Source organism: Heterodontus francisci, chromosome 9 (genome assembly GCF_036365525.1).
Source record: "Heterodontus francisci isolate sHetFra1 chromosome 9, sHetFra1.hap1, whole genome shotgun sequence".
Classification (NCBI taxonomy): domain Eukaryota; kingdom Metazoa; phylum Chordata; class Chondrichthyes; order Heterodontiformes; family Heterodontidae; genus Heterodontus; species Heterodontus francisci.
The window spans coordinates 55,772,954-55,798,146 of NC_090379.1; the positions used below are offsets into that span (position 1 = coordinate 55,772,954).

Consider the following 25,193-nt stretch of genomic DNA (forward strand, 5'->3'; position numbering starts at 1 on the left):
ATATTTTATTTGCCCTTTGCACAAAAATGGTACTTACAATTATAAATAAACACATTCATTAACCAATACTAAAATAAAATTACTGAAAAAATAACTAATTTGGATAACAAAAAAGATTCTCCAGATCAAAGACTGTACCAAAAAGCAGATGCTTTCTTGTATGGTTTATCCAATTCCTTTTTAACAAGCATATACTAAGAGTAATTTTTGGGTCCAATGATGGATGTCTTATGAAGTTTGCGACAAAAGTCAGTACAGTGACACAGAAGGTGACAATGTTGAATTTTGCCATCTTGGTCCCATAAATAGTGCCTAAACTACAAACTGACAAATTCAGTATATTTTACAGCATTTCTCACCACCCATCTAATAGATAAAACATGCCCACATTAACAGTAAACCAAGTTTCTACAAATATTAGCTTATGCAGTAGTATAAAACTAAAGCTCAATATTTCAGACAAAACTCTTAAAAAATTAACATGGGGTGAAAATATACAATCTTTCATAAAGCAAATTCCTTCAGAATATTACATTTTTACTTTAACTGCACCTTTTGCACTAGAATCTACCTTTCCGATAGGAAATATGAAAGTGCTTTCTCTAAGTTAAAAACTATATTCAATATATAGCCAAATCTACTTGTATGCACATCTCGTGTTCCAATTTTTACTTCAGTACTTTCATATAACTACTCGTTAAATTTATATTTTGTCCATGCAACAATATGCAATGGCGAATAGTCACTTCCCCATCATATATTGAATTTATACAATATATATTTTAAAAACCTAACTTGCAAAACTTACATTTGTTAATGAAAGTTGTCCCTCCCCCACCAGATGTGACTATACATAGTCGTAAAATCCAGTAGGGATACTATATTTAAATTTATGGAGCCCTCAAACAAAAATACTAATTTTACCAAGTCACAGATCAATAATATTTAATTCCAACTCCATAAGTGAAAAATGTGCTAACAAGACCGCTCCCATTAAGTACAGCAGTCAAGTGTAATGTTACTCCCATAAACTGGCTGAAAACAGTAGATTTATATTATGAGAGGAATAAGTTTTTGTATCTGCAGTGTTAATCATGTAGACTAAAATCTGATGAAATGAGAAATCAGTTAACACCTAGTGTATGATATTCCTTTGCATACAGATTTAGCAGTTCAGCTTCATTTATATATCTAAACAAATATTAAGATAGTCTTCTGTAAATTGGATAAAATGTGTGCTGTGGAATAATCAAATTCAATTTGCAAGATGAATTAAACAATCAGATGTTGCTGACAAAGTTATATTTGAGCTGGAGTTGTAATGCCTGGATTTACCTTGCAGGCTGCTTGAGGCTGTGAATACAATCCCGTCACTGCAAGAGAGGTCCATGAAGGCATGGTTACACATATACACAAAACGCTGCAAAAATTTTATTTTTAAATATCTCCACTTCAACTTGGAAAGTGCCAATAAGATCCATGCAGTGTCAATCTAAGATGCTAACACTATTCTACTTGGGACTGATCAGGATTTTGCTCCAAAGTTTCCTGCAACTTTTGAATTTATGCAAAGTGGACTTCTTCCAAGTACTGCAAAAGTGACAACATAACTGCATCCTTATTTCAACATGGCAGCCAGAACAGCATTACAGGCACAATTGCCAGTTAAGTCTCTCAAGAACCGAAACTGATGCATAAAAACATCCTGCCTCAAGTTCTAGATAAATCCAAGATGAAGGTTTTGGGGCGAAACAAAAATCCTTGAGTACAATTATTCCCATCTCCAGTTTCTAACTAAAACAATATCCCTTCACAGATATAGTGCTTTCAATTGGCCTCAAGCTAAAGTTTAATAATGTCAAGTGAACTATGCTGCAGTTTTCCCATCACCCACAAGCCTACTTAGTTTTGGAAAAACACATTATTAAATTTCAACTACATCTCATTACCACTAAAAAGGCAGAAAAAAAATGCCATTCGTACCAGAATATTACTGCAAGAATGCATGCAGTGTAGGTCAGAATAGCAATTTATAGCCAGATCTCCAACATATTTTTAGAAATAAAAATAAGCAATTCATTAAGCAAATTTCAGTCAAAAAATCTGCACTGCATGTACAGTTCTTCTGTAGCTTTATATCCAAATTTTTGATAGAAAGCTTCATTCTTTGGTAGGCACTCTAATGTAATTTTGTAACAGTCGAGTTTCTTGCTGAGAAGTGTGAGAGCTGCAACTAACCTGTATCAATAGGGCAGAAAAAATAGCTAGAGTTTAGTAACATTATTTATTTTCATGTGTATACAAAGGCAATATTTTTACAGTGGACCTCTTCAAGCAATATGAAGGCACAACAACGTGTAACATATAACCACAATATTACAGAAAATTCAAAATACAATGCAAATACTTAGGATAACTAAACAATGAACATTATTTTTCCAGTTGAAGCACAGTAAAATCTCATGTTTTCATCAGAAATCATACCATAAAGTGTGCACGTGGCTTAACAGGAATAAGATTTCTCCAATAATAAGGAAGTCATATACAAGAGGAATGATGAGAGCGAGGATTATCATGAGAAGCTAGTGTCTTGAGAAAAAGATGTCATAAGGTTGGGCAAGCAAAGCCTAATAGGACTGTGGTACTTTATGAAAGCAAGAGAATTCTGATGTGGTCATCACACTGCAATAATCTGTTGAGTTGTAGCCATCCTCATGTATTTCCTGGGGTGCAGTTCCAGAAGTACAAGCAGTCCTCTAGTATTGTCTACGACTGCCAATCCTTCATGGATAAAAGTAATCCGATGGGCTGTATGGTCTCCTTCTGTGTTGTAATGACTCTGACTGTATGGCCACGACTGGTAATCATCTTAGCCAAGTTCAATCCCGTCCTCATCTGTGCATATGTACTGGATAGCAATTAGGTGTGGCAACCCCGATTGATTCTTCCCCTAACTTAGGCTAAGGGCACACTGGTCAGTTATAGTACATGCACCATCACCCCAGCCAGAATCAGCTAACATATTACCTGGATCCTTCCTTGTCTCTATAGTTCAGTATCTCGCATACATTTACTCAGAGGCATCTTAGTAGCCAAAGAAGGGCTGGACCCAACACCTAAACTTCAATCTAAACGCTTTACAGAAGTGATGTCTCACTGTTTACATAACTAATTTTCCTGACATGACAATGTATATTTACTTATTTACCTCGACTATATGGCGAGACCATATAACAGACTTGAGCGAAGCATGGTGGGAAGCTCTGGAAAATCATGTGTGGAGGCTTGCAATACACCCAAGGTGCTCAATCTGCCCCAGTGTAAATAGAGTGCAGAGGAGGATGGAAACCTGTGCACAAGTTGTGTGCTTGCCTCTTTAGGCCCCAACTTTACGCTAATTTTAAGTAAACACTTTATAATATTGCTGGAGCACCTGACCAGCATTCCAGCCAAACAATGCCCACTCCAAATGGGCACTGAAGGGGAATCAAACAATAGGAGGTGAAAATAAAATCTGTTAAGTGCCAGAGGCAAAAATACCTACCCCATTGGTCTTCCCCTTATATCCCCACCCACCACCACCACCAATACTGGGAAAGTGCCAGCAACCCTTCACTAGCTGCAAGCACTCAAGTTAGCACTGCTGCTTCATGAATATGCCCACACATGCACTGTGCTGGTGATGCACCACTTGAGCCACATTATTGGCACCATGGTATCATAGAAAGAATTAGGCTTGCATTTATATAGCACCTTTCACAATCACAGAATTTCTCAAAGTGCTTTACAGCCAATGAAGTATTTTTGAAGTGTAATCGCTGTTGTAATGTAGGAAATGCGGCAGCCAATTTGCACACAGTAAGCTCCAACAAATAGCAATGTGATCATGACCAGATAATCTTTTCTTTGTGATGTTGATTGAGAAATAAATATTGGCCAGGACACAGGAATAACTCCCCTGCTCTTCTCCAAAACACTGCCATGGGATCTTTTACATCCACTTGAGGGGGCAGAGGGGCATTGGTTTAACGTCTCATCTGAAAGATGGCACCTCAGGCAATGCAGTACTCCTTCGGTGCTGCATTGGAGTGTCAGCCAAACTTTGTGTGCTCGAGTCCCAGAGTGGGACTTGATGCGAGAAAAACAAAATAATTCTGAGGATTCATGGGATGCAAACCTACCTTCTATTCGAATACTTGATAAAGAACAGTAAAGGACCAGCTGGTCTTTCAGATCTGTCCTAACCTGGCTTGGCATAATTTATGCACACCATTATAAACCTCCCATCCACTCGCACAATCAATCTGCTGGGAAAGGCAAGAAACCAGAGTGGGGAAAAATCGTAGATCATGTTGGGTGAAACAAAACTTGAAGTTTCTATCTGGCCCTCTCAGGCAAATCAAGCAAGCCCTGGAAACCATGCTGACTTTGCTGCTTGAAAATTATTGCATTTGATCTTAGACTGAATTGCATCCAACTCTGCATCAATGGTAGTTACCATGAGTATTCTTCTTCTACCATAAAGTGCAAGCAAATGCGATAAAATTACTACACCCGCAATAGCCAAGTAGATCAAGGAGTGAAAATCCCAAGCCAAAGGCGGGGAAGCATCACCAATGCTTTTAACAAACATTGTTCTTAACTATTTACACAAGCAGGATTGTAATTTTTTTAATTGAGAAACCAAGATGAACAGCCAACAGCTGTACTGCATGGTATCTCGGAAGACTGAAAGGAAAGACGAGATAAATCAGAACGTTTGGGTTTTAGAAGCCTATTGCTTGTAGGAATAAGAGGAGTTCCAATCTCAAGAGCCTAGGAAAGTTTGTTAGTCTGGGATATTGTGCTCATCAACTTGGTAAATGCTAGATGCTCGTACAAGGGGGGAGGTTTTAAACTCCTAATACAGGCAGGGGGGGTAGGGAGTTAAAATCTGAAACCCAGCATGAACTGTTTAACCAGGTTGGATTCGTGGAGGTGTGGGTGGTGGGGCAGGAGGAGAGGATACCTGCTCTAGAGAAGTGGGCCTGTAATTTAAATACGTTAAATCAGCCTACATCGCTCAGATTTTAACAGACCTTTTACATTTAACAACTGCAGGCCATGTTTAATTTTCCCAGGGTTCAGGAAACCTGGCAGCTGAAGGGAGGTTATAAAAGCCAAAACGAACAGGTTAGTGCTTTTCCAGCACTGCTTGTGGATGAGGAGGGGGGTGGGGGGGGGGCGGGTGGGGGGGGATAAGGAGGAGTGTTACCCCCCAGCCCCTCAAGAAAACCTGTGACCAGCCTACCCCCACCAATAGATGTGATGCCCCGCCAATCTCCAGATTACCTCACAATATCCCCTCCGCCCCCACCCCCGCATTCTCTCCCCAACCAAAGCCCCTTATTCATGAAATATGCATTTAAGCTGCACATAAATTTAAATCGGAGTGTATGTTAAATATTTCTAAACATCTGATTCATTAATTGAATCTGCTCAGCTGGAACTATGAATGAACAGCCACCACATTTCTTTCGATTCATATTCAAGCCCATATTGATGGGAATTCCTTGCTTGCATCTCAAAGATCTAGTAAGTGAATTCTCTAAAATTAGTACATTAGCTGGGATGTCTAGGAATGGCGAAAGGAGATGCTAAGACAGCGATGTGTGAGCAGCTTGCATAATGTGGAGCCTGCTGGAATTACAAGATAACCAGCAAGAGTCAGAAGACACAGCTGCTTCAGCAGAAAAACACTGAGCACAAGAATATAGAGTGTAAGAAAGGTCTGTGGAATGTTATTTTCCAGAAGTGGTTAACTTGCAGGGCAAGTGAAATAGGCAAGCCAAGGCATTAGTGGCCATCTGTGATGCAGGCAGTAAGAGACAGGAGTGATCAGTTGTCAAATAGGAATGCAGTGCATGATACTTATGAAGTGGAGAAATGCAGCAGTACAGTGGAGAGTGGCCATGAGTATGTGCAGTTGATGACTGGTCATGGGGAAAAATGCAACAAACAGGAAAAACAAACTCTTAGCAGCTTTGAAGTGTTTCCACAATTAGGGGGGGAAAAAAAAGACCTTTTTGGCTCCAATTGGACAGTGTCAAATTGTGTGCTACCTCTCTAGTGTCAGGGTGGGAGACATAATATTGTGAGTAGATAAGCTCCTGGGAAGGGAAAGAGAGCAGCTAGAAATCATAGCTCACTTAGGAACCAATGCCAAAGTAAAGAGTACAACAGAAGCCTTTAAAGGCCGGTTTCAGTAGTTAGATTAAGACTACAAGGATGGTTAGTTTTTTAGCTTTAGAGATACAGCACTGAAACAGGCCCTTCAGCCCACCGAGTCTGTGCCGACCATCAACCACCCATTTATACTCATCCTACACTAATTCCATATTCCTACCACATCCTCACCGGTCCCTATATTTCCCTACCACCTACCTATACTAGGAGCAATTTATAATGGCCAATTTACCTATCAACCTGCAAGTCTTTGGCATGTGGGAGGAAACCGGAGCACCCGGAGGAAACCCACGCAGACACAGGGAGAACTTGCAAACTCCGCACAGGCAGTACCCAGAATTGAACCCGGGTCGCTGCAGCTGTGAGGCTGCGGTGCTAACCACTGCGCCACTGCATTCACTATTATTCCTGATGTCGCACACTGGTCTGGTTAGGGGAGAAAAGATTACACACATCACTGTAGAAGGGAGGGGTTTCACGTTCTGGGTGAGGGATGCTGTACAGACAAGAAGGACCTTCCCTTGTACTGGACACAAAGCAATGTCTTTGTAGAATGAATAAGGCAGGCATTGGGGAGAATTTGAGCTAAAGCCAGAGGGTAGGGACAAACAGAGCAAACATGGAAACAGGAAAGTAAACAAATGGAGGCAGTAAAGATAAAGAAGCTGTATATCATGGTACAGAAGGCTCTTGTGAACAACGTATTAGAAGGAATCCTGAAAGTGGAGATAATTAACACCTAGATAGACTCATTCAAGGTCACTGCCAATACCAAAGTACATGTCAGATTTCAAAACTTTTAGACTTACAGTTTCCCAAGTTGCTTCCCTCTGCATTCGTCACTTACGACAACTTCTTCTATTCGCCCTCGCTAAATTTGAAAAAATATCATTACATCTAGGCTTCATTTAAATGTAAAAAGTTTAATGGTTAAATATTGACAAATGAATTATTCTTAACACTACTAATATATTTGCTCCAACAGTAAATGTTTCAGTCATAATTCATTCCCATTGCCAAACCTGTATCCTGTTTGGTTAGGCCAGCAGAACAGATTATATACGCAGAAGTTTTATTAACAGCTATCAGTTCCAGAACTAAATTGAAAACTCAGAACTACAGCAAAACAAAATTGTAATATTACAATTTCAGTTGAAGACCTACCTTTGCACAAACATGTATAAATTTATGTTCAATTATTAGTGTTGCTGTAGCAATGACCTGTCCAAGGTGAGTGTCTTCAACAACAATGACATAATAATCTCCAGTTTGTTTCATGTGCTCAAACTTTTCTGTGAAGTTTTAGAAAATGACAAAAAATAAGTGCTTCCGAAGTAAATGTGCTATTCTCTGTTTTACCTTTAATCATAATTTATTCATTCTAAAAGGACTTATGCAATTATATTCTTCCTTAGATATGAAGATCAAAATTGCACACAGTACTCCAGGTGCAGTCTCACCAAAGCCCTATACATATGTAGCAAGACTTCCTTATTTTTGTACTCCATTCGCCTTCATAATTGCTTGCTGTACTTGCATGCTAACTTCCTGTGTTCCTTGTATGAGTACACCCAAGTCTCTCTGATCAACATTTAGAAGTTTCACACCTTGGAAAAAATATTGTTTTTCTACTCTTACTACCAAAGTGAATAACTCCACATTACACTCCATCTGACACCTTGTTGCCCACTCATTTAACCTGTCTACATCTCTTGCAGCCTATTTGTGTCCTCCTCACAGCTTACATTCCCACCTCAATTGGATACATTACTCTCGGTCTCTTCGTCCAAGTCATTAATATAGATGGTAATAGCTGAGGCCCAGAACCAATCCTTGCGGCACTCCACCATTTATAGCCGGCCAACTTGAAAATGTTCCATTTATCCCTACTTTCTGCTTCCTGTATGGTAACCAATCCTTCATCCATGCTAATATATTATCCCCAACTACAAGCCCTTATCTTGCATATCAATCTTTTGTGTGGCACCTTATCAAATGCCTTTTGGAAATCCAAGTATACTACATCTACTGGTTCCTCTTTATCTACCTACTAGTTACATCCTCAAAAAACTTTAATAAATTTGTCAAACACAATTTCCTTTTAGTAAACTGGCCTATAGTTCCCTCTTTTCCTTCTCCCTCCTTCCTTATTGAGCTGTTACATTTTCTAACTTCCAATCCACTAGAGCTGTTCTAGAATCTAGGAAGTTTTGAAAAATCATAACCAATGCATTCACTATCTCTGCAGCTACCTCTTTTAGAATCCTAGGCTGTAGGACATCAGGTCCTAGGGATTTGTTGGCTTTTAGTCCCTTAAGTTTCTCCAATACCTTTTCTCTAATTATATTAATTGCCTTAAGTTCCTCACTCTTATCAGCTGCTTGGTTACCCTCTACTGCTGGTATGTAATTTGTGTCTTCTACTGCAAAGACAGACAATATTTGTTCAGTGTCTCTGCCATTTCCTCATTTCCATGATAATTTCTCCTGTCTCTGCTCCAAGAGACCTATGTTCACTTCAGCTACTCTCCCCTTTATATGCTTATAAAAGCTCTTACAATGTGTTTTTATATTTTTGACTAGTTTACTCTTGTTCTATTTTTTCCCCTTTTTAAATCAACTTTTGGTCACCCTTTGCTGGTTGCTAAAACTCTCCCAATCCTTAGGCTTACTACTATTCTTTGCAACTGTTTAATCTAATATTATCTTTAACTTCCCTAGTAAGCGACAGATGAATCTGTGTCGCTGAGTTTTTGTTTTTAAAAAAATTAAACTTACTTTTGTTGAACATTTTGAACCATTGCTTTACATGTTTCCCACTGTTATTTACTGACATACATTTTAATCTATTTACGTATATAAGGTTGAGGAAAAAGGGCACAGGCATAGCTCTGGAGGGATACAAGATGGCCAGGAAGGATCTGAAGAAAGGGATTAGGAGAGCTAAGAGAGGGCATGAAAAATGCTTGGCGGGTAGGATAAAAGAAAACCCCAAGGCCTTTTACGCGTATGTCAGAAATATGAAGATGACTAGGGGGACCGTAGGTCCGGTCAAGGACAATAGCGGGAGACTGTGTGTTGAGCCGGAAGAGATAAGTGAGGTTTTGAATGAGTACTTCTCTTCGGTATTTACGAATGAGAAGGGGTGCATTACTGAAGAGGACGTTGTGAAACAGACTGGTAAGCTCGAGGAAGTGCTCGTTAGGAGGGAAGATGTGTTGGGGTTTTTGAATAACTTGAAGATAGACAAGTCTCCCGGGCCTGACGGGGTATATCCAAGGATGTTATGGGAAGCAAGGGATGAAATTGCAGAGCCGCTGGCAATGATCTTTTCATCTTCTCTGTTGACGGGGGTGGTACCAGGTGATTGGAGGGTGGCAAATGTTGTGCCCCTGTTCAAGAAAGGGAATAGGAACAACCCTGGGAATTACAGGCCAGTTAGTCTTACTTCGGTGGTAGGCAAGTTGATGGAAAAGGTGCTGAGGGATAGGATTTCTGAGCATCTGGAAAGACACTGCTTGATTCGGGACAGTCAGCACGGTTTTGTGAGGGGTAGGTCTTGCCTCACAAGCCTGATTGAATTCTTTGAGCAGGTGACCAAGCAAGTGGATGAGGGTAAACCAGTGGATGTGGTGTACATGGATTTTAGTAAGGCATTTGATAAGGTCCCCCATGGTAGACTTATGGAGAAAGTCAGGAGGCATGGGATAGTGGGGAATGTGGCCATTTGGATTAAGAATTGGCTAACTGATAGAAGGCAGAGAGTGGTCTTAGATGGTAAATACTCAGCCTGGAGCCCAGTTACCAGTGGCGTGCCACAGGGATCAGTTCTGGGTCCTCTCCTGTTTGTGATTTTTATTAACGACTTGGATGAGGAAGTCGAAGGGTGGGTCAGTAAATTTGCAGATGATACAAAGGTTGGTGGAGTTGTGGATACCGAGGAGGGCTATTGTCGTCTGCAAAGGGACTTGGATAGGTTGCAGTGCTGGGCTGAAAAGTGGCAGATGGAGTTTAACCCTGAAAAGTGTGAGGTCGTCCATTTTGGAAGGACAAACACGAATGCAAAATACTGGGTTAACGGTAGGGTTCTTGGGCATGTGGAGGAGCAGAGAGACCTTGGGGTCTATGTGCATAGATCGTTGAAAGTTGCAACTCAGGTGGATAGGGCTGTGAAGAAGGCATATGGGGTGTTAGCGTTCATTAGCAGAGGGATTGAATTTAAGAGCCGTGAGGTGATGATGCAGCTGTACAGGACCTTGGTAAGGCCTCATTTGGAGTACTGTGTGCAGTTCTGGTCGCCTCATTTTAGGAAGGATGTGGAAGCCTTGGAGAGGGTGCAGAGGAGATTTACCAGGATGTTGCCTGGAATGGAGAATAAGTCTTACGAGGAAAGGCTGAACATTCTAGGCCTCTTCTCATTAGAACGGAGAAGGATGAGGGGTGACATGATAGAGGTTTATAAGATGATCAGGGGAATAGATAGGGTAGACAGTCAGAAACTTTTTCCCCGGGTGGAGCAAAGCGTTACAAGGGGTCATAAATTTAAGGTGAAGGGTGGGAGATATAAGGGGGATGTCAGGGGAAGGTTCTTTACCCAGAGAGTGGTCGGGGCATGGAATGCCTTGCCTGGGGAAGTTGTTGAGTCAGAAACTTTAGGGACTTTCAAACGGCTTTTAGATAGGTATATGGATAAAGGAGAATGATGGGGTATAGATTAAATTGTCCTTGACAGAGGACAAAGGATCGGCACAACATCGTGGGCCGAAGGGCCTGTTCTGTGCTGTATTTTTCTATGTTCTATGTTCTACCTAAGCAATAATGGCCAACTCTCCCCTTATACCTATGTAATTAGTTTTAAGTTTAAAATTCTTGCTTCGCACTTGAGTATGTCACTCTCAAACTTCCTATGGAAGTCGACTGTATAATGATCACTTTTAGTCAGAGGATCTTTTACTATGAGATTAATCAACGCTGTCTCATTACATAATAATAGATCTAAAATAGCTTTATATAACTCACTGTGGAGCTGCTGGGACTAACAGCTGCCGGCCCGATGAGGCAGGATTTCCTTTCTCAAGCAGGTCGAAATCCCGCCTCAGAACAATTAAAGCCTAGGGCCCTGTAAAATGCAGGACGGATCCCCAGGCTAGGCGGAAGCGGTCTCACCACCAACTTTTATGTCAGTGGCCAGCTCTCGTCTGCCCGACGTAAAATCCAGCCCTATGTCTCTGTAATGGTGATTAGACCTAAATCATTTATCTCTATTTGTGCTGCTAATTTGTCTACCTCATTATGATTGCTTCATGTATTCAGACAAAGAACCTTGAATTTTATTCTTTTAACCGCTATTCTTTGCATGAACTTTATTCGCTGATGCACTATTACCATTAAACTCTGTCCCATGCTAATTGTCTTTACCCAAATCACTACACTGCTGTTGCCTCTTTATATTTCTAAATTTTTCTTCACCTGACCTCTCCCCACATTGTAGTTTAAAGCCCTATACAAAGCCCTAGTTATACAATTCACTAAGACACTGATCCCAGCCCAGTTTAAGTGAAGCCCATCACAAAGGAACGGGGTGGGAGGGGGATGGTGGATGAGGAGAGCTGGGGGAAGCAGGAAAGAGGAGAATACAAGAAATGCATCTTTCATTTGCCATGTGTTTACCTATTTCACCACTGTCCTCCTCAAGTCTGCTACTAGCCCTCTCGCTATTTGTTGCATTTCCAGACTTTGAAATTATGTTTTATTCGTTCATAGGTTGCTGACATCGCTGGCAAGGTCTGCATTTATTGCTCCTCGCTAATTCCCCTTGTGAAGGTGGTGTGAGACACCTCCTTGAATCGCTGCAGTCCTTGTGGTGCTTGTAATGCTTAGCCATAGTTGTTTGGTTCAACTGAGTGGCTGAGCCATTTCAGAAAGCAGTTCAGAGTTTCTTCACATTTTGAAATTAAACATACAGCTTTACAGTGCACTTAAAATAACTACATTAACTATTTAGGCAGGATAGTTCCTTAGCAGTTTGAAGAAAAATGCATAATAACTTTGAAAGTGCTAGTCCACTTACTCATAAATAGTTCAGGCGCAACTTGGCCAACTTTTGTTAACTGTGCAAGTACCTTAAAAAGACCTGTTTAAAGATTAGAATTAGTGAGTTACATCAGCATAGTCAAATGGTTTTGGTGCAGTAAGCATTAAATATAATGTGGTAGATCTTGACTTTGTGCAAAAGCGTTAAATGAAGTCAATAGAAATACAAATCAGGAGAGATGTAAAACGGGGGTGGGGGGGGGGTCAAATCGCTATCACTTATCTTACACTATCACACAAAGTCAAGATCTACACCAATTTGATTTAGACCGAATGTACAATATCCTTAAAAAGAGTGCTGTGCTTGGCTCGGTTTAGTTTACCTACATTTCCCCACTTAAAAAATAATTGTGTTGGAACAGCAAAGTACTTTATTGCTGTTTATTAGCAGCTAAGCTCTATTTAAGACATCCCTTCTACTAAACACCAGGTTGGATGTCAAGATAGAAGAGTTGGGAACATTCAGTAGAAGAGCTTAGATAATCATGATAACATTCCATGGTGCTGATATTTCTTATCCTCAAACAATAACTTATCAGTAACATACATGTTTAAAGTATCAGCACTGTTCCAGGCTGTCAAATAAAAAATAAAACCTAGAAAAGTCCTCCAGCACTGAGAGGGCCACTATTTTGGGCAGAGCAAGATCTCTTAAGCGGTAATGAGTTGGTTAACTAGTTAATATGCATACAGATATATAAATACTATTAACCTAGGCTTCACTATTAATACTTTTATATATATATTTTCTCCATTCAATTTTCATATTTTGAATACACAAGTTAATCTACAAATTTGCACATCACAATTGTCTTTTCTTAACCTCAGAATTGCATTTGAATACAAAGACTGAAGGAATGAAAGATATATTTGCAAGGATCTTAAGTGCATAGAGTATCCATAACAGAAAACTACCCATCCCTTAATCTGGCATTAGATTGAAAGAAATCGTTTATGTGCAAAGACAAGTGCTGTATAAGTTGAAGAATAATGGGTGGCTGGGAAGAAGTACAGGAAAATAAAGATGGATGGATAAATAACAGAACCAATTATCGCCCTGAAATTTTCATGATCTCATGAACATTAAAAATAGAAAGTACATGCTTTGGACTGAAACTGTACCAGTCCCTTCGCTGTATGTTCCTAAACTGTATACATTATACTAGAATTGAAACAAGAACCAACGGAACCATGTGGATTGGAAGTTCAAAATAGCTACTGGGAGTTAGAGGAGACAGGTTTCTTTTGATTACTACATAGACATTGTATCATGATTCAACTACGAGTGAAGCATATAAACATGACACAATAAATCTAGACAAAGCAAAGCGAGAATCAGAAAATAAACTGCAAGTTTAACAGAAAAATTTGCTTACTCACCAAAAAGCAAATGTCTGCTATCCAAAGTGATTCCAAAAATTAATTAGACTGAAATGGAGTGAAAATTGTTCAACGGTAATTGTCAATTTTAATTTCTTCCATAGATGCTTTGTTTAAAAGTCGAACATTTCAGTAACAGTTAAATTCATAAACTTAGTCAGTATTGACATATATCTGTTTATAACACAGATTACAGTTCAAAAAGTACCTCTGTTGAAGTCAGCAGTACAGAGAGGCCTCATAACTAGCCCATCCCCAGGGTTCAAAGGGGAAATTTCAGGAGAGAATTTCACCATATTCTGGCTCCAATCCAGTTCACTTAACATGACGGGATCAAACAAGGGTGTATCATCAAGAATCATGGCAGGAGGAGCACACAATCAATACACTGTTTAAGAAAAATGTAAAACACTTTAAAATCTCTAATCAAAGATACATTTTTACTTACTTTAGATTAATGTAACTCCTAAAAATAGTCAAGAGAAACATATGACTGAATTTAAATTCAGTTTCCTCTTCTCATATTGCTCCACATTACTGCAAGTTAGATCAAATTGTGCATTAATAAATTCTCAAACTATCTTTCAGGAGTGACGATTACTGTAAACTAGCACATTACTAGTCAGTCATATTTTGGAACATTGCAGCAACATTGTTTAAGGGAATTATGGAAAGAGACTAGAAAATATTGAAGGAAAAATGCTCAACTGGAGAAGAGTTCATTTCAGTGATTTGAGAGAGGACTTAGCACAGGTATCTTGACAAAGGCAAAAGCAGTAACGGAGCAATGGAAGGCATTCAGGGAAGAGATAGTTCAGGTGCAAGCTAAGCATATGCCTTTTGAAGGGAAAAGGTAGAGCATCCAAAGCTAATGCAGCCTGGATGACAAAGGAAATCAAAGTTAAAATAAAACAGGAAAAGGAGGCTTAATACAAATGATTCAATTAATAACCAGGAAGATTATGAAATTAAATGAGAATTGAAAAAGTTAATACAAGAGACAAAGAAAGGTTACAAGAAAACATTAGGAGGCAACATTAAATTGAACCTTAAAAAATGTTATATTTATAAAAAGTGTAAGCTGTTAGCTAAGGAAGAAGTTAGGCCTATTAAAAACTCAAAGGAAAATGTTCTTGTAGAGGAAGGAGACATGGCTAAAGTATTAAAATGAGTACTTTACATCTTTCTTCACAATGGAAACAAAGGTGAAGGTTACACTAAAAGTTCTGTCAGTATAGTAACAGAGAAAATATCCTAAAAAGATTAGAATTACCGAAAGTTGGTGTGTCACTTGGTCCAGTTGGAATGCATCCTAGGTTGCTTAAAAAAAACAAAAAGGTAGAAAGAAATTGCAGAGGCATTGGTCACCTCTCTATGCCCCTAACTACAAAATTCCATATGATTACTGCATTTCTACTTTTCCCCCCTGCATGCAATCAAATCTCCTGTGGTGCCAAAGTATGATTCTCACTGCTGGTGCTAGATGTATTGTTAAAAAAAATATATTGCTATCGCTCCTCTTTGCTTGTTCTTTAACAGTTTAATAAATTTGTTTGGCTACTTTAGTTGAAGTTTAGTGCAGTATCAACCTGCCACCTTCCTTTGGTTACTTACTGGCAAGGCACAATTGATCTCATCTCACAAACTAGAAATCTGAATACCAAGCAACACAACAGCTGGTATACAGGGTTATGTCAATGTTATATAATTGTGTAACTCAAAATACAAGAGCCATGTAACTAAATATATTTCACATTCTTCTTCATATTTAGATGTTTAAAGTTTGCTATACATAAAAGACTTATAATACCACCAGTATATAACAACTAACTCCTTTTTGGAGATAATGTATTATTGCATAGTTGGAATAGATTTGAGCTGCTGGTTAGTGCTTGACACTGACATCAGGTGCAAAGAGAAAATTTTCAATTCCCCAACAAAAAAGCCCTTTAAAATTTGTTTCTAGAAATGTGGTTCACGTAGATTTCTAAATGACAGCTCTTGGCACATCCTAAGGAGCAACTACAGTTATAAACACAATAAAAATGGTTTTGAAATGTAATACTATATCTTATTGACTTGACACCTTAACTTCACATATCTATTTCGCATGGTTGAAAAGTGGACTAATAGGGGAATGTGGAAATGAGACCACACAACTCACACTCATATTCACACCAACAAAAGTGGGATAAAGCCACCAGTGGCTGATTTTCAAGTTTTTGGCCTCTTCCAATTTTCTTCACTTGTACACACTCTCTTTTGCACTGAAGGTTTTGATTCCACAGGTGAAAGCAATTTTCCATGGCTGTTTCCAAGCAGCTGTTTAATGTGCAAACCCACATAATGAGTGCCTGTGGACTATTCCAGTGAGATGCATGTCTCACCTTTGCCCAATGCTGTCCTGTCCCAAAGTCAATGCCTGCACATTAGGAGTTAATGAACTTGATCAGGAATGAGAACTGCGGCTTATTTTTCCTCCTTCTCTGCCTTATTTTGGCCCATAGGTAGTAACCCGCAGCACTTTCATTCTCTACGTCTAATAGCCTTCAGTGAATCACAAAGAAATCTGATTACCGAGCTCTTTTTTTAAAAAAGTGATATTAAAAATATGCAAGCAAAAATGAATCACAATTTACTAGATGCCATTAATCATGCTCTAAAGATTTTCTTTTTGCTTTACTAATGATAGTTTATTTTAAAATGCAAATATACTAAAGCCCTGTCTGAGATAGATTCCCATTCCCATGTATAATGACCATTAGGAATCAATATTGTGTCTAAAAAATCAAATGACAGATGCTGTTACATTAAATGCAAATTCATGTTCAGCAGCAGTAGCAAGCCAGAATTCACAAAGCTAACGTAACTGTCAAAAAAATAATTCTTGCCACAACTGGTTCAAAATAAATTGCAACTTTCAAAGTTCCAACAGAGCTCTAATATAATATAGTATGTACTATAATTTCACAGAAGTGTAGATCATTGCATAATTACAACAACTGTTAATCCTTCAATGTGAACATTATTGTACACTAGATAAACAAAGCACATTGCTGTAAATGCTGACAAAATACCTTTCAAACCATGAGCCATACTAGCTATGGAGTAATCTCTAAAGTGAATGAGTGGGTGTGGAAGGGATTTTGCAATACTGTAGTAAATCAATACATGAATATGACTATACCATGAGCTCAAGCTATACAATATCCACAAGCTTACCAGGGACCAATCACAAGCATTTCTTTACCTGAGCAAAGTAGCAATTAATTCATACCTACAACAATCAATTTTTATTTTAACACTTACTAGAGGAGATTTCCACAAACTACAGACTGTCCACTTACACTACAATGAGCTAAGTGGGCAGCAATCCTACTCTGGGATCTAACACTTTCAGATGGGGCACTATCTACTGGTTGTTCCACACGCACTCTGCGACGTGGTACTATCTGTTGGTTGATTCACATACTACAAGATGCGGTAAAATGCCTACTGCCCAATCACACCATGAGATGGAGTAACGCCTGGAGGTGGCACACAGTGGGACGGGACACCGTCTGCTGGTCGCACACGCAGTGGGACGGGACACCGTCTGCTGGTCGCACACGCAGTGGGACGGGACACCGTCTGCTGGTCGCACACGCAGTGGGACGGGACACCGTCTGCTGGTCGCACACGCAGTGGGACGGGACACCGTCTGCTGGTCGCACACGCAGTGGGACGGGACACCGTCTGCGGGTCGCACACGCAGTGGGACGGGACACCGTCTGCGGGTCGCACACGCAGTGGGACGGGACACCGTCTGCGGGTCGCACACGCAGTGGGACGGGACACCGTCTGCGGGTCGCACACACAGTGGGACGGGACACCGTCTGCGGGTCGCACACACAGTGGGACGGGACACCGTCTGCTGGTCGCACACACAGTGGGACGGGACACCGTCTGCTGGTCGCACACACAGTGGGACGGGACACCGTCTGCTGGTCGCACACACAGTGGGACGGGACACCGTCTGCTGGTCGCACACACAGTGGGACGGGACACCGTCTGCTGGTCGCACACACAGTGGGACGGGACACCGTCTGCTGGTCGCACACACAGTGGGACGGGACACCGTCTGCTGGTCGCACACACAGTGGGACGGGACACCGTCTGCTGGTCGCACACACAGTGGGACGGGACACCGTCTGCTGGTCGCACACACAGTGGGACGGGACACCGTCTGCTGGTCGCACACGCACACACAGTGGGACGGGACACCGTCTGCTGGTCACACACGCACACACAGTGGGACGGGACACCGTCTGCTGGTCACACACGCACACACAGTGGGACGGGACACCGTCTGCTGGTCACACACGCACACACACACACACACAGTGGGACGGGACACCGTCTGCTGGTCACACACACACACACACAGTGGGACGGGACACCGTCTGCTGGTCACACACACACACAGTGGGACGGGACACCGTCTGCTGGTCACACACGCACACACAGTGGGACGGGGCACCGTCTGCTGGTCACACACGCACACACAGTGGGACGGGACACCGTCTGCTGGTCACACACGCACACACAGTGGGACGGGACACCGTCTGCTGGTCACACACGCACACACAGTGGGACGGGACACCGTCTGCTGGTCACACGCGCACACACAGTGGGACGGGACACCGTCTGCTGGTCACACGCACACACACACACACAGTGGGACGGGACACCGTCTGCTGGTCACACACACACACACACAGTGGGACGGGACACCGTCTGCTGGTCACACACACACACACACACAGTGGGACGGGACACCGTCTGCTGGTCGCACACACACACACACACAGTGGGACGGGACACCGCCTGCTGGTCACACACACACACACAGTGGGACGGGACACCGCCTGCTGGTCACACACACACACACAGTGGGACGGGACACCGCCTGCTGGTCACACACACACACACACACAGTGGGACGGGACACCGCCTGCTGGTCACACACACACACACAGTGGGACGGGACACCGCCTGCTGGTCACACACACACAGTGGGACGGGACACCGTCTGCTGGTCACGCACACACACAGTGGGACGGGACACCGTCTGCTGGTCACACGCGCACACACAGTGGGACGGGACACCGTCTGCTGGTCACACGCGCACACACAGTGGGACGGGACACCGTCTGCTGGTCACACGCGCACACACAGTGGGACGGGACACCGTCTGCTGGTCACACGCGCACACACAGTGGGACGGGACACCGTCTGCTGGTCACACGCGCACACACAGTGGGACGGGACACCGTCTGCTGGTCACACGCGCACACACAGTGGGACGGGACACCGTCTGCTGGTCACACGCGCACACACAGTGGGACGGGACACCGTCTGCTGGTCACACGCGCACACACAGTGGGACGGGACACCGTCTGCTGGTCACACGCGCACACACAGTGGGACGGGACACCGTCTGCTGGTCACACGCGCACACACAGTGGGACGGGACACCGTCTGCTGGTCACACGCGCACACACAGTGGGACGGGACACCGTCTGCTGGTCACACGCGCACACACAGTGGGACGGGACACCGTCTGCTGGTCACACGCGCACACACAGTGGGACGGGACACCGTCTGCTGGTCACACGCGCACACACAGTGGGACGGGACACCGTCTGCTGGTCACACGCGCACACACAGTGGGACGGGACACCGTCTGCTGGTCACACGCGCACACACAGTGGGACGGGACACCGTCTGCTGGTCACACGCGCACACACAGTGGGACGGGACACCGTCTGCTGGTCACACGCGCACACACAGTGGGACGGGACACCGTCTGCTGGTCACACGCGCACACACAGTGGGACGGGACACCGTCTGCTGGTCACACGCGCACACACAGTGGGACGGGACACCGTCTGCTGGTCACACGCGCACACACAGTGGGACGGGACACCGTCTGCTGGTCACACGCGCACACACAGTGGGACGGGACACCGTCTGCTGGTCACACGCGCACACACAGTGGGACGGGACACCGTCTGCTGGTCACACGCGCACACACAGTGGGACGGGACACCGTCTGCGGGTCACACGCGCACACACAGTGGGACGGGACACCGTCTGCGGGTCACACGCGCACACACAGTGGGACGGGACACCGTCTGCGGGTCACACGCGCACACACAGTGGGACGGGACACCGTCTGCGGGTCACACGCGCACACACAGTGGGACGGGACACCGTCTGCGGGTCACACGCGCACACACAGTGGGACGGGACACCGTCTGCGGGTCACACGCGCACACACAGTGGGACGGGACACCGTCTGCGGGTCACACGCGCACACACAGTGGGACGGGACACCGTCTGCGGGTCACACGCGCACACACAGTGGGACGGGACACCGTCTGCTGGTCACACGCGCACACACAGTGGGACGGGACACCGTCTGCTGGTCACACGCGCACACACAGTGGGACGGGACACCGTCTGCTGGTCACACGCGCACACACAGTGGGACGGGACACCGTCTGCTGGTCACACGCGCACACACAGTGGGACGGGACACCGTCTGCTGGTCACACGCGCACACACAGTGGGACGGGACACCGTCTGCTGGTCACACGCGCACACACAGTGGGACGGGACACCGTCTGCTGGTCACACGCGCACACACAGTGGGACGGGACACCGTCTGCTGGTCACACGCGCACACACAGTGGGACGGGACACCGTCTGCTGGTCACACGCGCACACACAGTGGGACGGGACACCGTCTGCTGGTCACACGCGCACACACAGTGGGACGGGACACCGTCTGCTGGTCACACGCGCACACACAGTGGGACGGGACACCGTCTGCGGGTCACACGCGCACACACAGTGGGACGGGACACCGTCTGCGGGTCACACGCGCACACACAGTGGGACGGGACACCGTCTGCGGGTCACACGCGCACACACAGTGGGACGGGACACCGTCTGCGGGTCACACGCGCACACACAGTGGGACGGGACACCGTCTGCGGGTCACACGCGCACACACAGTGGGACGGGACACCGTCTGCGGGTCACACGCGCACACACAGTGGGACGGGACACCGTCTGCGGGTCACACGCGCGCACACAGTGGGACGGGACACCGTCTGCGGGTCACACGCGCGCACACAGTGGGACGGGACACCGTCTGCGGGTCACACGCGCGCACACAGTGGGACGGGACACCGTCTGCGGGTCACACGCGCGCACACAGTGGGACGGGACACCGTCTGCGGGTCACACGCGCACACACAGTGGGACGGGACACCGTCTGCTGGTCACACGCGCACACACAGTGGGACGGGACACCGTCTGCTGGTCACACGCGCACACACAGTGGGACGGGACACCGTCTGCTGGTCACACGCGCACACACAGTGGGACGGGACACCGTCTGCTGGTCACACGCGCACACACAGTGGGACGGGACACCGTCTGCTGGTCACACGCGCACACACAGTGGGACGGGACACCGTCTGCTGGTCACACGCGCACACACAGTGGGACGGGACACCGTCTGCTGGTCACACGCGCACACACAGTGGGACGGGACACCGTCTGCTGGTCACACGCGCACACACAGTGGGACGGGACACCGTCTGCTGGTCACACGCGCACACACAGTGGGACGGGACACCGTCTGCTGGTCACACGCGCACACACAGTGGGACGGGACACCGTCTGCTGGTCACACGCGCACACACAGTGGGACGGGACACCGTCTGCTGGTCACACGCGCACACACAGTGGGACGGGACACCGTCTGCTGGTCACACGCGCACACACAGTGGGACGGGACACCGTCTGCTGGTCACACGCGCACACACAGTGGGACGGGACACCGTCTGCTGGTCACACGCGCACACACAGTGGGACGGGACACCGTCTGCTGGTCACACGCGCACACACAGTGGGACGGGACACCGTCTGCTGGTCACACGCGCACACACAGTGGGACGGGACACCGTCTGCTGGTCACACGCGCACACACAGTGGGACGGGACACCGTCTGCTGGTCACACGCGCACACACAGTGGGACGGGACACCGTCTGCTGGTCACACGCGCACACACAGTGGGACGGGACACCGTCTGCTGGTCACACGCGCACACACAGTGGGACGGGACACCGTCTGCTGGTCACACGCGCACACACAGTGGGACGGGACACCGTCTGCTGGTCACACGCGCACACACAGTGGGACGGGACACCGTCTGCTGGTCACACGCGCACACACAGTGGGACGGGACACCGTCTGCTGGTCACACGCGCACACACAGTGGGACGGGACACCGTCTGCTGGTCACACGCGCACACACAGTGGGACGGGACACCGTCTGCTGGTCACACGCGCACACACAGTGGGACGGGACACCGTCTGCTGGTCACACGCGCACACACAGTGGGACGGGACACCGTCTGCTGGTCACACGCGCACACACAGTGGGACGGGACACCGTCTGCTGGTCACACGCGCACACACAGTGGGACGGGACACCGTCTGCTGGTCACACGCGCACACACAGTGGGACGGGACACCGTCTGCTGGTCACACGCGCACACACAGTGGGACGGGACACCGTCTGCTGGTCACACGCGCACACACAGTGGGACGGGACACCGTCTGCTGGTCACACGCGCACACACAGTGGGACGGGACACCGTCTGCTGGTCACACGCGCACACACAGTGGGACGGGACACCGTCTGCTGGTCACACGCGCACACACAGTGGGACGGGACACCGTCTGCTGGTCACACGCGCACACACAGTGGGACGGGACACCGTCTGCTGGTCACACGCGCACACACAGTGGGACGGGACACCGTCTGCTGGTCACACGCGCACACACAGTGGGACGGGACACCGTCTGCTGGTCACACGCGCACACACAGCGGGACGGGACACCGTCTGCTGGTCACACGCGCACACACAGCGGGACGGGACACCGTCTGCTGGTCACACGCGCACACACAGCGGGACGGGACACCGTCTGCTGGTCACACGCGCACACACAGCGGGACGGGACACCGTCTGCTGGTCACACGCGCACACACAGCGGGACGGGACACCGTCTGCTGGTCACACGCGCACACACAGCGGGACGGGACACCGTCTGCTGGTCACACGCGCACACACAGCGGGACGGGACACCGTCTGCTGGTCACACGCGCACACACAGCGGGACGGGACACCGTCTGCTGGTCACACGCGCACACACAGCGGGACGGGACACCGTCTGCTGGTCACACGCGCACACACAGCGGGACGGGACACCGTCTGCTGGTCACACGCGCACACACAGCGGGACGGGACACCGTCTGCTGGTCACACGCGCACACACAGCGGGACGGGACACCGTCTGCTGGTCACACGCGCACACACAGCGGGACGGGACACCGTCTGCTGGTCACACGCGCACACACAGCGGGACGGGACACCGTCTGCTGGTCACACGCGCACACACAGCGGGACGGGACACCGTCTGCGGGTCACACGCGCACACACAGCGGGACGGGACACCGTCTGCGGGTCACACGCGCACACACAGCGGGACGGGACACCGTCTGCGGGTCACACGCGCACACACAGCGGGACGGGACACCGTCTGCTGGTCACACGCGCACACACAGCGGGACGGGACACCGTCTGCTGGTCACACGCGCACACACAGCGGGACGGGACACCGTCTGCTGGTCACACGCGCACACACAGCGGGACGGGACACCGTCTGCTGGTCACACGCGCACACACAGCGGGACGGGACACCGTCTGCGGGTCACACGCGCACACACAGCGGGACGGGACACCGTCTGCTGGTCACACGCGCACACACAGCGGGACGGGACACCGTCTGCTGGTCACACGCGCACACACAGTGGGACGGGACACCGTCTGCTGGTCACACGCGCACACACAGTGGGACGGGACACCGTCTGCTGGTCACACGCGCACACACAGTGGGACGGGACACCGTCTGCTGGTCACACGCGCACACACAGTGGGACGGGACACCGTCTGCTGGTCACACGCGCACACACAGTGGGACGGGACACCGTCTGCTGGTCACACGCGCACACACAGTGGGACGGGACACCGTCTGCTGGTCACACGCGCACACACAGTGGGACGGGACACCGTCTGCTGGTCACACGCGCACACACAGTGGGACGGGACACCGTCTGCTGGTCACACGCGCACACACAGTGGGACGGGACACCGCCTGCTGGTCACACGCGCACACACAGTGGGACGGGACACCGCCTGCTGGTCACACGCGCACACACAGTGGGACGGGACACCGCCTGCTGGTCACACGCGCACACACAGTGGGACGGGACACCGCCTGCTGGTCACACGCGCACACACAGTGGGACGGGACACCGCCTGCTGGTCACACACGCACACACAGTGGGACGGGACACCGTCTGCTGGTCACACACGCACACACAGTGGGACGGGACACCGTCTGCTGGTCAGACACACACACACAGTGGGACGGGACACCGTCTGCTGGTCACACACACACAGTGGGACGGGACACCGTCTGCTGGTCACACACACACAGTGGGACGGGACACCGTCTGCTGGTCACACACACACACACAGTGTGACGGGACACCGTCTGCTGGTCACACACGCACACACAGTGGGACGGGACACCGTCTGCTGGTCAGACACACACACACAGTGGGACGGGACACCGTCTGCTGGTCACACACACACAGTGGGACGGGACACCGTCTGCTGGTCACACACACACAGTGGGACGGGACACCGTCTGCTGGTCACACACACACAGTGGGACGGGACACCGTCTGCTGGTCACACACACACAGTGGGACGGGACACCGTCTGCTGGTCACACACACACACATGCGGCATCAGATGGATTTTGTTCAAACATTAAACATTTTGCTGAAGTTTTGCGTTCTCGTCGCTGCTGCTGGAATTATGAGACGGACCAACTGTAAATGGGATTGGTGCGAGCCGCTTTCGAACGGGAGGCTCCCTACGCCCGAAGTCAGTGGCCGGAGTGGCGAACAGCCGCGGCCTAGTACTGACCAGCCCAAGACAGGTGGCCACCGGCCCCTTAAATAGAGTGACAGAAAGGTCGAGCAGAGAGCGGGTAATTCGCCATACTCACCACACAAGGAAACTATCTTGCCGGTTGTCGTTTCCGGATGAAGCCGCACGGGAGGAGTTTAACCGTCCTCCACTGACGTGGCAGACGACGGCAGCACGCAGCGGCGCGATGACGTTGGGCAGCTTGCGCGAGCCCGGGCTCCACGGCAGGTGGAGGAGGAAGAGGCTGCAGAACAGCAGGAGGAGGTGGTGGAGGCTGGCACAGCAGAAGGAAGAGGTGGAGGCTGGCACAGCAGCAGGAGGAGGCTGACAGAGCTGGAGGAGGTGGAGGCTGGCAGAGCTGGAGGAGCAGGCTGA

At 47.5% G+C, this 25,193-nt stretch overlaps 1 protein-coding gene across 5 annotated transcripts; it reads right to left on the reverse strand.

The window, feature by feature from the left end:
* On the reverse strand, positions 1-24,984 carry gnpnat1 (glucosamine-phosphate N-acetyltransferase 1). 5 transcript variants are annotated; one of them, XM_068039134.1, is made up of 7 exons: positions 24,898-24,984; positions 14,971-15,017; positions 13,906-14,085; positions 12,295-12,357; positions 7,390-7,517; positions 7,035-7,096; positions 1-2,238 (listed from the first exon to the last, which is right to left on the reverse strand). In XM_068039134.1, the coding sequence occupies exons 3-7, from the start codon at positions 14,057-14,059 to the stop codon at positions 2,091-2,093; spliced, it is 555 nt and encodes a 184-aa protein (XP_067895235.1). In that variant the 5' UTR covers positions 14,060-14,085; positions 14,971-15,017; positions 24,898-24,984; the 3' UTR covers positions 1-2,090. The 5 variants fall into 5 exon arrangements, with proteins under 5 accessions (XP_067895235.1, XP_067895237.1, XP_067895238.1 ...); XM_068039136.1 differs by having other exon boundaries at positions 14,971-15,009; positions 24,898-24,961; XM_068039138.1 differs by lacking the exon at positions 1-2,238 and adding an exon at positions 2,289-2,895.
* Between the last annotated feature and the right edge of the window lie 209 nt (positions 24,985-25,193).